The 14,815-nt window shown below is 34.5% G+C and overlaps 1 protein-coding gene across 8 annotated transcripts in view; it reads right to left on the reverse strand.

The window, feature by feature from the left end:
- Positions 1-14,815, reverse strand: part of FUT8 (fucosyltransferase 8) — a 131,442-nt gene that overhangs the window by 52,245 nt on the left and 64,382 nt on the right. For 6 of the 8 annotated variants that reach the window (XM_054827739.1, XM_054827740.1, XM_054827738.1 and 3 more), the window contains 3 exons: positions 13,485-13,910; positions 3,562-3,677; positions 3,246-3,411 (listed from right to left, as the gene is read on the reverse strand). In XM_054827739.1, coding sequence (XP_054683714.1) covers positions 3,246-3,411; positions 3,562-3,677; positions 13,485-13,687 — 485 coding nt within the window. In that variant the 5' untranslated portion in view covers positions 13,688-13,910. Of the gene's footprint in view, positions 1-3,245; positions 3,412-3,561; positions 3,678-6,037; positions 6,140-8,848; positions 8,998-13,484; positions 13,911-14,815 lie in introns of those variants that run through there. The other 2 variants (XM_054827746.1, XM_054827745.1) reach the window with 2 other exon arrangements.

Consider the following 14,815-nt stretch of genomic DNA (forward strand, 5'->3'; position numbering starts at 1 on the left):
CCATGTGGAAAGCTAAAAAATAGATGGACCGGTGGTGATCCATGAGTCCAAGATAGCTAAGTGCAGACAAAAGATGAGCCTGCACAGGATTATGAGAGGCTATTGTGGGTGGCAAAATAGCAGAAAGACAATTTCAGACAATGGTGTTGCAGATATTTAGTAAGTCAGACTTGGTCTTTCATTGTGTTACTAACCAGCAATATAAATTTGTTGCTATTTTTGTTTCATATCATAAATTAAATCTTGGAGCTGCTCTTAAAAGCATTTTGCTTCTGGAAAGCAGAATGGAGTAAAGAATCTGGCTACGTATTTCATCTGCATTTGTTCGCCACAAAAAGTGGGAAGGGCATGCATTTTTAACACATTTTTAAAGATCAGTGTAGACATTTACTACAGCCATATGACAAAATTACATTTAAACCTCCTAGAAACTTTACATCAAGAAATAAAAACTCAAAGACAAAAATGATGATAGATTCCTTCAAATTCAAAGGAATTAATGTGAAAACATGCCCAAACACCATGGACCAAACCTTGGCCAGCTACCACAAAAGCCCCGATGACAGCTGTTCCCCTGGAGGAGAAGGAATGAAACTAACTCAGCAACAGCCACTTCGCAAACAACATAATGCCAATATAGGAAACAACCGTGACAACTAGATGATTAATATATTCTTTTTTGTTAACTCTATGTCAAATAGTCTTTCCACTGTTAAGATGAAGTTATTCTCAACAACTCTCTTCCAGCCCAGATGGACTGTGCGGAGGGAAAAGAGACCACTCCCCTCCGGAGCTACTGTGCATCCTAAGGGAAAAGAACACCCCAGAGAAAGCAGTGCATCACAGGCCAAAGGATGTGCACACGAGGAGCGGGGAGTTTTCCTGCAACTCATGCAGCAAGTCTGAAAGATTACAGGGAAAGAAGCAGACAGCCTGACCTCAAAGGTGAAAGAATGAACATCCTCAGCACTAGAAGCAACCAAGAACAGCATTTTACAGTACAAAAATAATTTTATTGCCCAAAGCCAATGTTGTAAATACACCAAGAACGCAGGCTGAATGAATACTGTAGAAACACTTTTGTCTCTGTTTTCTCATGCATTTGCTTTCAATTTCCATATTGTAAAAAAAATTGTCTACATTTTATTTTAATAAAACCTAATTTCTGGCTGTTTGGTTTTAGCTTAAATGACTTTAGTCTTCTTTGGGGACATCACCACACAGGAAGGTCTATACAGATTAGCACTAAGACTCAACAGATTCCAGGACATTCTGCTTTTGATAACCACTATGTCAGTCTAAAGAATACTTCTACTGAACAAGAAAATTCTTAAATAAAAAAAGTGTATCTGTGATTGCTTGCATTATATACAAACTTCTTCCAGTACCACAGTGGTTTCAGACTTCCACAGTGGGATTCATCTCATAACTTCCAGAGATCTACAAGGCAGATTTTCATTATTCAATGCAGCAAAGGAGTATACATTTCTAGTATAGGTTTCATCTCATCCTGTAGTAGAGGGAAATGTGAAGATAAGGCTGTCAGAAATGCAGAAACTTACAAGTTGGGCTTAATGATGTCACTGGTGTAGGAAGGAAAGGAATAAGAAAAGGATTCTTCCTAGGAGGCAGGGACATAAAAACTTTCTGGCATCACACACACAACATTATTCAAGGTTTCACTGTGTCACTGAAGTGATTCTGGCTACATAAACAGAGCAGTAATGTGTGCACAAGCGATTTTGTTCCCATGACTGACGTCAGTAAATCAGGCATTAGACTACTTACTCCAGTTTCGGCACGGATAGTTTAAAAGGTACATCCAGAATCAATGACATGAAGTCCAAGAAACCCAAATGGAAATAACTTCTCTGGAGAAAAAATATTTCTGAGTGGAGGTAACTATTGAAACAAACTGTCCAGGGAAGTAGCAGCTTCTCTGTCAGTTGACTGTTTAACTGAAGATCACAAGTCTTTTGGAAAATTCTGCTTCAGCCAAGCACTACTTTTATTTCAGTCAAACATACATAATTGCACTCAGCAGAGAAATAATTGGCAGAAATGTAATGGCCTATTTTATATAGATAATAACTCTCGATAATTGAATAGTCCCTTCTCACTTTAAACTCCATCAATCTGTGACAAACTGGGTTTTGGAATTGTGGAAGATTAAATTACAAAATTTAATGGACTAAATTATTTGCCCACATTAAGAATCAAATTCATATTCTTTTTTTAAACTACGTTTTAAATAATGTTTACATTCTTTCCAAAGAATTGAAAATTCTTACTATGTTTTTCCTTTTACCATGGTATTACTTTTGAAGGCTCATGCTTTACTACTGATGTTCACACATGCAGATCTCAGCTTTTTGGGAAAGAGATACTTGTTTAAGGTGGTATATTTAGTTAATTCAACTATTGTCTTATGACAGTTTACTAGCAAGACACAAACTGCCATTGCAATCCTGTTAGGAATTATAAATTAGGAGTTATAAATATAACAGGCTTATAGACAGATTTTACTGAATTTTTAACACTTCTTGTATTAATTTTGTTCAGCATGAAAAAATCTCATACAGAATGCTTTAGTATAATACAAAAGGTACGTCAACAACGGGGAGGCCAGAAGACCAACAGCAACTGAAAATATAATTCCAACACATCTTCAAACAACATAGTAATGACAGTGTAATTACAGATCATTTCTATCTGAAACATTCTATTAGATTCTAGTTACAAAAGAAGTGACTTTTCAGAACAACAATTAGTCCTGATATTAAGATATTACCCAATTTTAAAGTAATTCCAATTATATAATATCCCAATGATCAACGTAACTTACTTTCTAGTATTTATGAAAGGCACAATCAGATACCTAGACTAAATATTTTTAAGGTTTTTTAATGGTTTTCTTATATGTAAAAGTATATATATGCGCATATATATATAGATGTGACTGAAAAGCAACAATTGGCATCCAGGAACCAGGTCTTCTGATAAAAGAAAAATTAAAATATGTGAAGTTAAAGGGTCATACTCTAAGCTGTAGTGACATAAGCTGGATATATACTTTATGTCCCATGAAATACAAACAATAATTTTATGTTTATGCTTCAGACATGATATTTTAGCCCACATACCCATAATTTATCCTAAGAGTTTTTTAAGCAGTTTATCAGTAGTTTACTTAACTCAATCCATAATCCTTACAACATATATGTAGAATCAACTAATACAAGTACCTTTCCTGATGACCCAAATCAGACAGAAATTCATCAATGCGTCTTTGCAGTTCACTTCCTTCTAGATTTTTCAACTTCTTCAGTTCACTCTGGAGGAAAAACCAAAGTTCCTTAGCCCCATTTTCAATCCTCCTCCTCAGTATTTCATGGTCTTTTCCAAGGCCACCTATTTAAAAAAAAAAAAAAAGGAAAAAAAAAGCATAGCATAAAAGCATCAGCATTTGTAGCTGAATCATTTGATTTGTTAACAAATTAATAATTTGTGATACTAATACCAAAACTTGTTTCAGAAGTAAAAGAAAACTTATATACCAACCATTTCCTGTCCGCTTCTTATAGCTTTCTATCTGTTCTTTGGCCTTTAAAAGTTGGTCCTCTAAAGCATGTACCTTTCCTGCAGCTGGTCCCTGATCAATGGGACCATCTGGTATCCTAGGATATAGAAAATAAAGAAGTTATATGATTTACAAATATAACTGTTATTTGATAAATCATTTGCATTAACAATTCAGCTCTCCTCCCATTTCATTCCACACTCTTTTGTTGATAAGCCTTCTTGGCATGTTCTTAAAGCCAGAAGAAATTAAACATATTAAATAAAGATTTTAAAAACCTCAATCCCATAGGAAAAAAGCAGTACATAACGCAGCTGCAGCACACAGATTCAACCTGGTGTTAAACTGTGCTGTTTACAAGACTTCCACTCATTGACAAGACCTGTCCTAGGCTCTACTTGTGAAAGTAGTATTTGCAGCAGCTTAACTCTGTGAGAAACTTGAAAACGATGACCATTTGTTGGACTGACTGACACACAGGCAAAGCCCAATTGAGGGATGTGCCTTCAGAAGACTCAAGTTCTGGCTGCTTTTTATATTTACACATGAAGTACAATCTGGTCTTGAATGCTGGCCATATATTCTTAAAGGACCAGAGCTCCAGCACTGGAAATCCACTTTTAAGTTAAGTCTTCCTGCATATTGGCACAAGATATTTCAATGTATTTTCTGGACTCAGAAAAGATCCTAGCTTCTTAAATGTACCATCATAATTCTTTATGACAACCGACACTCTAAACTGCTGGTCTGCTAAAACAACACTAGAAACTGTTAGCATCCATTTGTGAAATCTCTGCTATGTGAGCAGAGGAGAAGTATGGAAATCTGTATCCTGTAATCTATGAGCCATAAATCAGCCCTGAGGGTATTACTGAGGTTTGCTCATCATCTCAACTCGAATCCTCATATTAATAAACTGAAATTATTGAAGTACAGAAATTAGATGCTATCTTCTATTTCCCTCACAACTTAAAAATTAATGCAGGGAAAATAAAAAACCCTTTCATCTCTAGAGAAATGACACTTCTGGTAGATCCAAGGGTTAAAAATTATTCCACCTTTTGTAAGAGCTGAACCTGAAAAGGAAAAAAGGAAGCAGATGTGTAATGAAAAGTCTTGAGAACTGTAAAGAATACACAATTCTTGCAGAACATGAAGATGATTCTTCATTCATAATGGAACATGAGCATAAAAATAAAGGTATATTCTCTCCACACACATATACAGAGTTTCAAGGTACCATATGGGAAGACACCTTGCCAGATGAAAGATGCCTCTAGCACAGAGAAAATAGTGGTTGGAGGGAGTATCTTCACTCTAAAACAGAAGTGACACCATTCTAAAGATCCTAGTGAGATGTCATTAACTTTAATGTCTTTCAGACCTGGATAATTAAATACCAATAAAAATTAAGGAACTAATGAAAAGTCCATTTTCACTTGAACATTTGAGGGGAATAAATAACTAATGTGTGCCTCAGAAAGGTATATCTCACAAAGCATAGCATTTAAGCCCCTTTTTTCAGAGGGGGGTAGGAAAGATGGAAGAGGAAACTATGCAGCCTGACAGAAATCTGGTGAAAAAATTCTGCACTCTTAGAGTTCCCTATTGAGAGGAAAATAGGGATAATTAAATCATTGCAAAATATTTAGTTGTGTTTTAAAGCTACCATGGTAAGTAGAAAGGATTTATCAATAACTGCTCGTACATCTGGTTTTTTATGCACTGAGGGAAGAAGCACGACAAAACTGAGGAAAATATGCTAATCTTAAACATGCACACTCCCTAAATATACTACCTCTCTATGAAAAATCCATTTGTGAATTTGTTTCTACAAGAAATGCACAGTGTGATACTATACTGAGATACGGTACTGTATTGCCATGTACAAGGCAATACAAACCAACCTTTAAAAAGCATATTGAAACATATTTAAGCTCTTGCACTAGTTTAAAACCACAAGGTTGAAATGTATTTCTGATCTGTCAAGTTGGTATTGCAATTTGGATTGTGACAGGACAACTAACCACAAAATTACCAGGAAAAATGGAATGGCTTATCTTGTATAAGTCACATTCCCTAAAGGTAGGATATGTGAAGAACAGTAGGGTAAAAGAATACAAAATCAATACTATAGGAAATCTTCAGACATCCCACACATCCTCTGGACATAAGGGAAGTCTGTTAAAGAAGCAATTACAGAATCCTACAGAAGAATGGTTGTGGATGATATGAAAGAAGCACAATAATTCTGACCATTTGATAAAAATAAGATTTTAAAAAAGAAAAGTACCTGCCATTTAACATGTTTACTGTACGTAGGTTGTTAGATAAAAGGAGCTAGGATGGGGGGGGCATTCTCCTAAGCCAGTTGTTTGGACGTTTAAAAATTACATAATTTTAGGATAAAACTAAAATAACTTATTCTCTTTGCAGTTTTGTCTCTACATCTGTTACCTCATCAGACTTGGAATTGCTGTCTTCCTCACTTTCATCCAGTCTCAAAATTAAGGAAAAGGTTCTTCTCTGCAACCAGCACAGCTTGCTTGTTACTGCCCTCTACAAATACATCGACTGAGTTGGAGATAAGGCAACATTTGAGGAAAAAGTGTTTGAATTAAAATCCTTATCTATACTCATAGCATCATCTGTGCAGATAATATCAAGTGCAGAATATCCTAGGAATAACGCATACTTATGAATAAGATTTCCTGTTGAAAAACATATACATAAGTTTTCATACCAAAGTAAGTCCTGACAATTGACTTGTTCCTCAAAATTTAAGGAGTTTAAAGTAAGTTTATGTAAACTATGATGATTCTAATCAATAAAAGAACATCAGTAAGCATCTAGAATAGAATATCCTTCACTTATTGCTATGACAACATTGTAACTTAAGTTATAAATACAAAATAAACAAAATATTAATCCACTTACATGGGTAGCCATGATAATACACCAAATAGTGGTTTTGTTTGAATTATTTTTCTCAGTATTTACAAGGTGTGATCTTTGCATGGTGTTTCCTACCACTTTATAGTAAATATAAATTATATTCTCCATAATGAACTCATATCAAATAAAGATATTACTGTATAACTTTAAACATCAAAAAGATTCTGTTGTAGAGATAACCCATTTCTTTATTTAGTAATCCAGCTACACTTAAAAGAGAGAAAAAAGAATTCTGTGTACATCATCCATATCACTGAGGCCATTTTCTCATCTTCAGGTAACATAGAGGGGCAATAGCAAAGTTGCAATCTCTAATCTGAATCTCTGAATGCAAAAAAGAACCACTCAAAAATTAATTGCAGTGACATTCAATTTAGAAGAAATGTCACACTTTGTAAAGTAATTGTAAAAAAAAATTAAACCAAACAAAAATTATAAAAAAATCCTAATCTTTTCCTATTTCCAAGGTATTTACATTAGTTTATCAGCCAAAGGAAAAATGTAAGATTTTGTAAATTCACACTCAAATATTTTCTCATTTTTTCATTTATATCTTTCTGAGTTCTTTGTATGGAGCTGGAAGGTTTATAACTAACTACAGCCACATTATGATGGTCTTTTCTTCTTTCACTTTTTTTTTTTTCCAAGAAGAAAATGATGTTTGATTATTAATGACCACTAACACACGCAAACAGAAAGAATATAAGTTGTCACTTCACCCTTCTAAGTTAAAACCTCCTCAGTAAATAAAACTGGAAGAAAACACTCAATATTACCTGCAAATAAAGAGCAAGCAGTGCTGATTTATATCCACTGAAGATGTGTCCCTTCCCGTAATTCAGAATTGCACAAAAAGCAATAAAAAGAGCAGAGATGCACACCGTATAGTTCAATGATTTTCCTCCCTCACACATTGGCCTGTGCAACAGCCTCAGCTTCAAACCTGAGACACTTTAAATACATGTAATAGAAAACAGTACTTTCAAATATTTAAATTTTTATCAACCCAAAGCTATTCTTGTATCCAAGTCCCTTTTGATGCTTACTACAGGTTTACTGGCCCGACAATTGCCCAGAGTAATTGATAGGAGTACTTTAATAGATTTGCTCGTGATTAATTGATCCCCAGTTTGGATTCTATCCCAGCCTCAGCACCAAGTACATTAAAGCAACTATAGTGCTCTTTCAAAATTAAAATTCTACTTCTTCTTTCTGAAGCTACACTCAGAACTACAAGAATGTTGTCTAGAAATATTGGTGTTTGGTTTTATTTGTTTGATTACATTTTGCCCTTTTCCACTCCTGTTCTACTTTGTAACACATGATCCTATTCAGGTAAGAAACAGGTTATCATATTTATTAAAAGAATTGCAGGTTTTACAAAATGTAATATTTAATAGACTTTAGAAAGTAAATATACATGGAACGTGATGTATTAGTAATATGAACACACTATGAATACATTCAACAAGATACTCTATTTCCCTGAAAAGAACTCTGAAATTACTGGTTCCTGTACTGCCAGGCTTATCTTCCAGAAGAGGATACCACTAATATACAATAAAAGATAAAAAGGGGACTATCACCCACCAAAGGGGCACATGAACACTATGAACCACTAATGTACTGCTAAAAAGGAAGTCTAGAACACAGATGAAGGCATACACACAACTTTTCCAGTTTCCATTTAAGAAAATTAGACATAACTAAAGTAGTAATTTTAAGCTCTCCTCCTAAAAGCCTTATGTCATCTACAGTGACAGCCTTTAGCAGTCATATCATAATTCTACTAGTAAATAAAATTTTTGGGTAAAACTATATTACAGACAAACAATGAAACAACATTATGTAATACTCTGATTTGATTATTATTCCCTATCGAGTTTCCCTTAAATAACTACAAATATTGCAGTAAAGATTTCCCTTTTTGCTGCAAGACCTGCGACATCTGTAATAAGTGTTCTTGGAAGGGGTCTTCCAATTCTACTGGATATAGAAAAGTAAAATAACAATCTATAAAAAACTCAATTTTATTACTATTTTGCACTAATGGGATCTAGACTGCTTCTAAAATCAACCCAGATTTGCTCACACAATATTGTTTATAAACATAGAATGACTGTGGTAACTCTCCAAATCTCATTATACCACAATATTCATGCACAAAATTTCTAAAACTCAGGCAACACAAAATATTTTTAATTCCATTTATCTTCTGCTTCACTAATATACATCTGTGCCTCTTTACAGTCCCCAAGTAAGGTTTTTACAAAGCATCATATTGGCAAAAGAAAAACTACAGTAACTTCTTACCTAAGGCTTTCCAAATGCACTGTAAAAATGAAGTGGTGCCTGAAGTAATTTCAAGTCATCAGAAGTGCACCATAAAAGTGTACTCAGTTCCTAAAGGCATATTTTTATTTCAGGCAATTTTCCAAAAGATGTGACCGTTCCAACTTGCACTATTGTGAAAGTACATATTAAAAAAAAAAAAAAAAGTATCTCAAAATAACCTCACCAAAAATCCTTTACAAAAATATAAACTATTCTTAACCAATATGGGCAATAAATTACAAATATTAAAAAACATAATAAAAAAATCAGAATATGATGTAGTTTGTGAAATCAAACATACAGATGTTGAAAGAGGGAAAAAAACCCAAACCCAGCAAAAACCAAACCAATCAACCTCTTACTGCCCTAAAACATTAATTCCATTCCTCATGCATCCTGTGTGAAAAGAAGCAAGCAGGGAAAAAATTACAAGATCAAATATGATTTAAGTATCATACAGCAAAAAGGGCTAAGCAAGATTTTATAAAGCTTTGTCACAGATACGACATTTCTCAACTTTTGAATGGTTGATTTTGCATGCACATAAGGTGTGTTTCATAAGGCATGTTTTTGGTTTTCTTTTTTTGTTGTTGTTGTCTTTGGGGATGAGAAGCTGCTACATATATTGGCAACAAAAGAGCATTCAAATCTCAGACTGGAAAGATCACTTCTTGTCATTGCATGCTGGCCTTCATGGATGGCTGGATGAAACTAAGCACAGCCCAGCTCCTATTTTCAACCATCCCAGAGGACTGACACTTTCATTAGGTGAGAAGGAAGTCAGGGAAGTCACAAGAACCCATTATAGTGGGAAATGCTAAACAATTGAAATGTATTGTATTAAAAGGTATTTTACCATATAACTAAGGTCCTTATGTAATTAAATAGGAAATACTAGTTTTCTGAACTTCAAAATGGAAATTCTTACAACTTATTAAACTACTGAATTCTTGTAACCATACCTGCTTTCTGTCCCTTCCTCTCTTCCCTACCTAGCTATTATTAATAGCACAACTAGATATTATGGTCATTTTCTACCATTCACAAAGCTTCTCTTCCCACTACAATAAATTCTGTTAACTTGAAGCTTTTTAACATCCAAAAGTTTTATCTAACTGTGTCTAACTAGTATAGTTAATCAGATGGCTGTTTATTGTCACAATTTTCCAGGTAGGCACTCTTGTCTTGTTTAAACTCCTCCCAAAATAACCTTAAGTTAGAGTTATTATTGAAATATGCTTAAATTCATGCATTAGCTTAACCCTGTTGCATGTCATAATATATTCTATATCTTCACCACAAAAAGTGTGCTGCTTTTCTGTTGGAATAAAAAACACCCTCTAGTTCTCTAGACATAAAATCTTAGTGGAGAAGAGCAGCAAAACGAAGTTTTTACCTCAGTGTAACAAAATCCAACTTGGCAATAGGGTTTACCTCTACAAACTACACCGACGTATAGACTGTTGTCTTAACCACTCACATTTCACAGCCAGTATCAGTAATTAGAGTTTTCAGTACATAAACAAAATTTGTAGTAATTAAATCATATTCAAATAATAGTTCCAGACTTTCTGCCTTTGACCAGTAAAGTCCAAAACGAATTATGTCTTCACTTTAAGATGTAAACTGGAGCAAAGGAATCTTTTCTGTCTAATTATAATTCAATTTCTGAAGTGAAGAGGTGGTTTATTTCTGTAATACATGTTCATAGCAGCAGTGATCTCTTCCATAACACAGACAGTGAATCCATGGACTGTTGGCTACTGCCTCATTTGAAATAGCCATATTACTATAAAACAGTTATTTTTGACACCACTTGTTCTATCTGGCAAACAAAGAAACAAGATACTGAAATTCTGTATCACATCTATGATTTAATACTTTAATGATGCAGGTTGACCAGGATATTTCTCAAACCTGTTCGTGAAGTTTCTACAAAAACAGTATCATGGGTTTTGCTCAATAAAAATAATGAAAAGGCTCTACATTGTGATACATCACATTCCTCCAAGTCTAGTACTTCACCAATGTCACACCAGTTCCAGCAAAAAACTATGCCTGAGTATCTTCCAGTCCCAAGCTAGTTCACTTCTGGCCAGCAGTGACTACTGAACCTGGAGATGCGTTGATGTTCAAATTGGCATTTAAAGTCCTTTTAGGCTGAGTTTCAGATGCAAGAGTTTCAATTTTCCTGTGGCTATATACAACCACTTTGAAGAAAGGTCTCAGAAATATTTTTCAGCAACATATTCACACAAAAGAAGCTGAACAGTTAAGACAGATTTGGATCACCTAATCTAATTCTAGAAACTTGCAGCAATTAACTGAAGCATAGAGAAGGAATGTAGGAATGTTAGATTAGATTAGAACTACACTAATGTATTTATTTCTATAAATCATGGCAAGTTATCAACAGTATAAGCTATTACATAAAACTTGGCCACTTAAAATGTAATATTGGTCTGAATATAGATAGGCTAGGGAAAAAGAGAAAGGTGTTCAGAAAAATCATCGCTGCCTAAAATATAGCTTAGCCTGTATCTATGCATCCCCTGTATCTAGTGCCTCCTTCTTGAGAGAAAGAGAGTACCCTGTTATCAGTAAAATCAAGAATATTTACTCTCTTCTAGTCACTGTGTAATCTGAACTGGTCATATTTCAATGACTGTGCAATACATCACATTACCATTTATTCGAGTCAGCCAAACATGGGGGCTGAAAGCATGGAGGATGGCACTCTTTACATTCAAGGCCAAATATTTCCCCCTGTAAGGCAAGAAACCCTAAGGTTGACTATTATTGTCTAATATTAAGGAATTTAATGATATTGTATTTATTCAAATATAGGATCTTGCTTAAGTTTCATCATGGCATCATACTCTACATTACATCATTTTGTCAACAAAAATATGTTAAATGTTTTGCCAATGCAGTTGTTACCATACATCCATAAATTGAGTTTAGAAAACTACAGCCAACTCAGTCATTCATGGCCATATTCCTCAAGGTGAAGATTATATATACTTAGTGTAGAGGGCATTTGGGTCAGCAGTATTTCTCCACCTCTGTGCAGCACCACGTGAATGCCAAGGTACTTCTTCAGGGCTGACACATTCAAAATTAAGACATTTGTTTTCAGAACACTGAGCCTAAGCTAAGAAGCCTCGTCAGCACGCAGCCTACAGAAACCAGGAACAGTGAGCAATGAAAAGAAATTTCAGTAAGGCAGGGAAGTCTACCCAGCTTACCAGATCAAATAGTCCTGGCTATGCATGAAAGAGAGAGAATGCACCAGAAGAAACATCAGAACGGAGTTAAGAGGAAAGGTATTTATTTCACTGCTACAGAGTTCATACGTGTGATTTCATTCAAATGAAGGGGAGAAACAAACCTACCTAAAGATAAGGTAACGAGAACAGGACTAGAACCAGAAAACACCCAGTAAGGAAAACAAAGAGATTTGTGCAATTCAGTAATTTTTCCTATGACTTATGAAACAAAATCATAAAGTAACAGATCCAAAAATGGCATCTGCTCCTAAACGGTATTAAAAGGCAAGTCCAAAATAAGTTTCTCATTACCAAGCAAGAGCCACCCAAGAGACATGATGAAGACTCAACTGCCAGTGCCCCTTGCTCTCCGTATTCTACAGGTGATCCTGGCCAGACGACTTCTACACCCGTGTCCTGGTGCTTGCAAGTATGTGGTTGTGAAAGACACAGTAAGTGAATTCAACTCACTTAGAAATTTTAAAAATAAACATCACCCTCCCATTCTGTAAAATCTTTTATTAAGCTTTACTCTTCTCTAGCTTCCTAAAACACATCAAGCCTCTGCTTGTCCTCACGATCCATCAGGACTTCTAGGCTGTATGTGGTGATGTCCACATACTTATGTCTAACCTGACTCTGGTCGATCCTGCCTACGAAGCTCTCCCTTGCAAGTTCTTGGGAAAGAAGATCCCAGAAGTCTACGTTAAAAGCTGTCTGTCTGAAAAGGTGAAAGAAAACACTTTAAATTGTAATTTTAACAATCTATAATATAACAAATAATTCTAAAAAGGGAGATGATCTTACTATTTTACAAGTACTGCTAAAAGTTTAGCAGCTTTTTTAAAAAAACAACCACTTAGTTAAAAGAATTCATATAACACAGCAGTCGACTGCAGCTCATCTTCAGCAAGTCCACATTTACCTTCAATAAGCTATAGAAATGTTTTCGGCACTTTTAAAACAAGCTCTTCCAGTTACAGCATGCAGAAGTGTAGAAAAGTCACTAGCTGTTCTAATTGGTTGGAACGTCATAATAATGGCACTGTTTTGAAGTTAGCAGTGAGAAAATCACTTAGAGAACTCTGTTATCCTGACAGTAACACTTGGACACCATTAAATAATGACTATATTAGACCAAAACTAAATGTATGTTATTTGTTTAAAGGTTTTTGCAATATATTTTTAGTTACTTATAGCACTGATTAAAACACTTCTCTATATTTTTAGATATTAAATGTGATTTTATAAAAAATAGCCAAACAAAACAACACACTCTTTAAATTTAATTTTGGATATTTCATATAACCATTTTCTGAAAAGTTTTAATTAGTTTTAGATCCTACCTGAGAGATTCTGCCATCCGCCTTAAGTCTTCATTTTGTTGCTTTAAACGTTCAAGTTTAGCGAGTATCTTGGATAATTCGCGACTAGAATGATCTGGATGCTCACTGTCTCGTACCAGGTGTCCACCAATATAAAAGAGTAAAGTTCCCCAAGCAAAGAGGATGAGCATAATCCAACGCCAGGAACCAGTCCATGGCCGCATTTTCAGAAGTTCAATTCACTCCAGAACTGCTTCTGCTCACAAAATAACAAACATTTTAAGTCCTTAGCCTGTACAAAAGTGGACAATTTTAGTTCCTCTGCTTCACCACATTGTACCAGAGAAAAATTATTCTCAGTATTTATCTTATTGCAACTCCTTAGAGAAGATCCTTATGGGGTTGTACATGGAAAGGATTAATATCGCATCATTCTTGGTTTATATTCTGTGAAAAGAATAAAAAAAAATTCTGAAATTAAAATTTTTATATGCAACAATATATTGGATTGCAATTAAGCTAAATGTATTGTCATTAACGTTCAGGAATGATGACAGACAATGTTACTACTTTCTGTCAAGGAGAAAAAGAAAAAAGCTTTTAACTTTCCACAATAAATATGCTAAGCTCAAGAACAAATCACAAAAATAATATGCAATCAATTCTGAGTTTCAAATGGCCAGAAGAAATGCTGCTTCTTATAAAAGAAATATTTACCAACTCATGTGTCATTTCACACATTAAAATAGTTCAAAAATAATTCTGGGGTAAACTTAATAGTCTCCTTCACTATTAACAAAGAGCTTTTACTCAGTTACAAATTCATCTTTATTTTTTTCACTTTTATGAACTCTCTTCTCCATTTTTATGATGACTCCCACCTGTAACAGAAGAGTTATAGCCATTCTAACAATACATTCTACCACTTGCAAGTAGATTGGCCTGGTAGCAGCTGTAATACCAATTAAGCAACTTGCAAGCACTGTAAAGAGTGTAAGCACTAATTTATAAACAAACAATCCACTGTAAATCTTACTCTTAAAATTTATAGTGGCCTCTGAAATGCCCATCTAAAATTAAACCCAGTATTTTATTTCTTGCTTCAAATAGCAAGACAACACTTCTCTCTTTACCATCCCACTGTATGTGCTAAAACAGATAAGAAGAAACACTGAACATTTAAGAGGTAGAAAAGAGGGGGATTTCAAGTAGAACTTATGTAGCACTGTTATACTCACACATTTAAAAATCAGGCATGACTTCAGAAATATTTTTCTTTTCCTTTAAAACTATCAAACCCGTTTTGCCAAGTGTTATCATTACAACTATAAAAATGCAAAAAATGCTCTAAG

This window comes from Grus americana, chromosome 5 (genome assembly GCF_028858705.1).
Source record: "Grus americana isolate bGruAme1 chromosome 5, bGruAme1.mat, whole genome shotgun sequence".
NCBI classification, from domain to species: Eukaryota; Metazoa; Chordata; class Aves; order Gruiformes; family Gruidae; genus Grus; species Grus americana.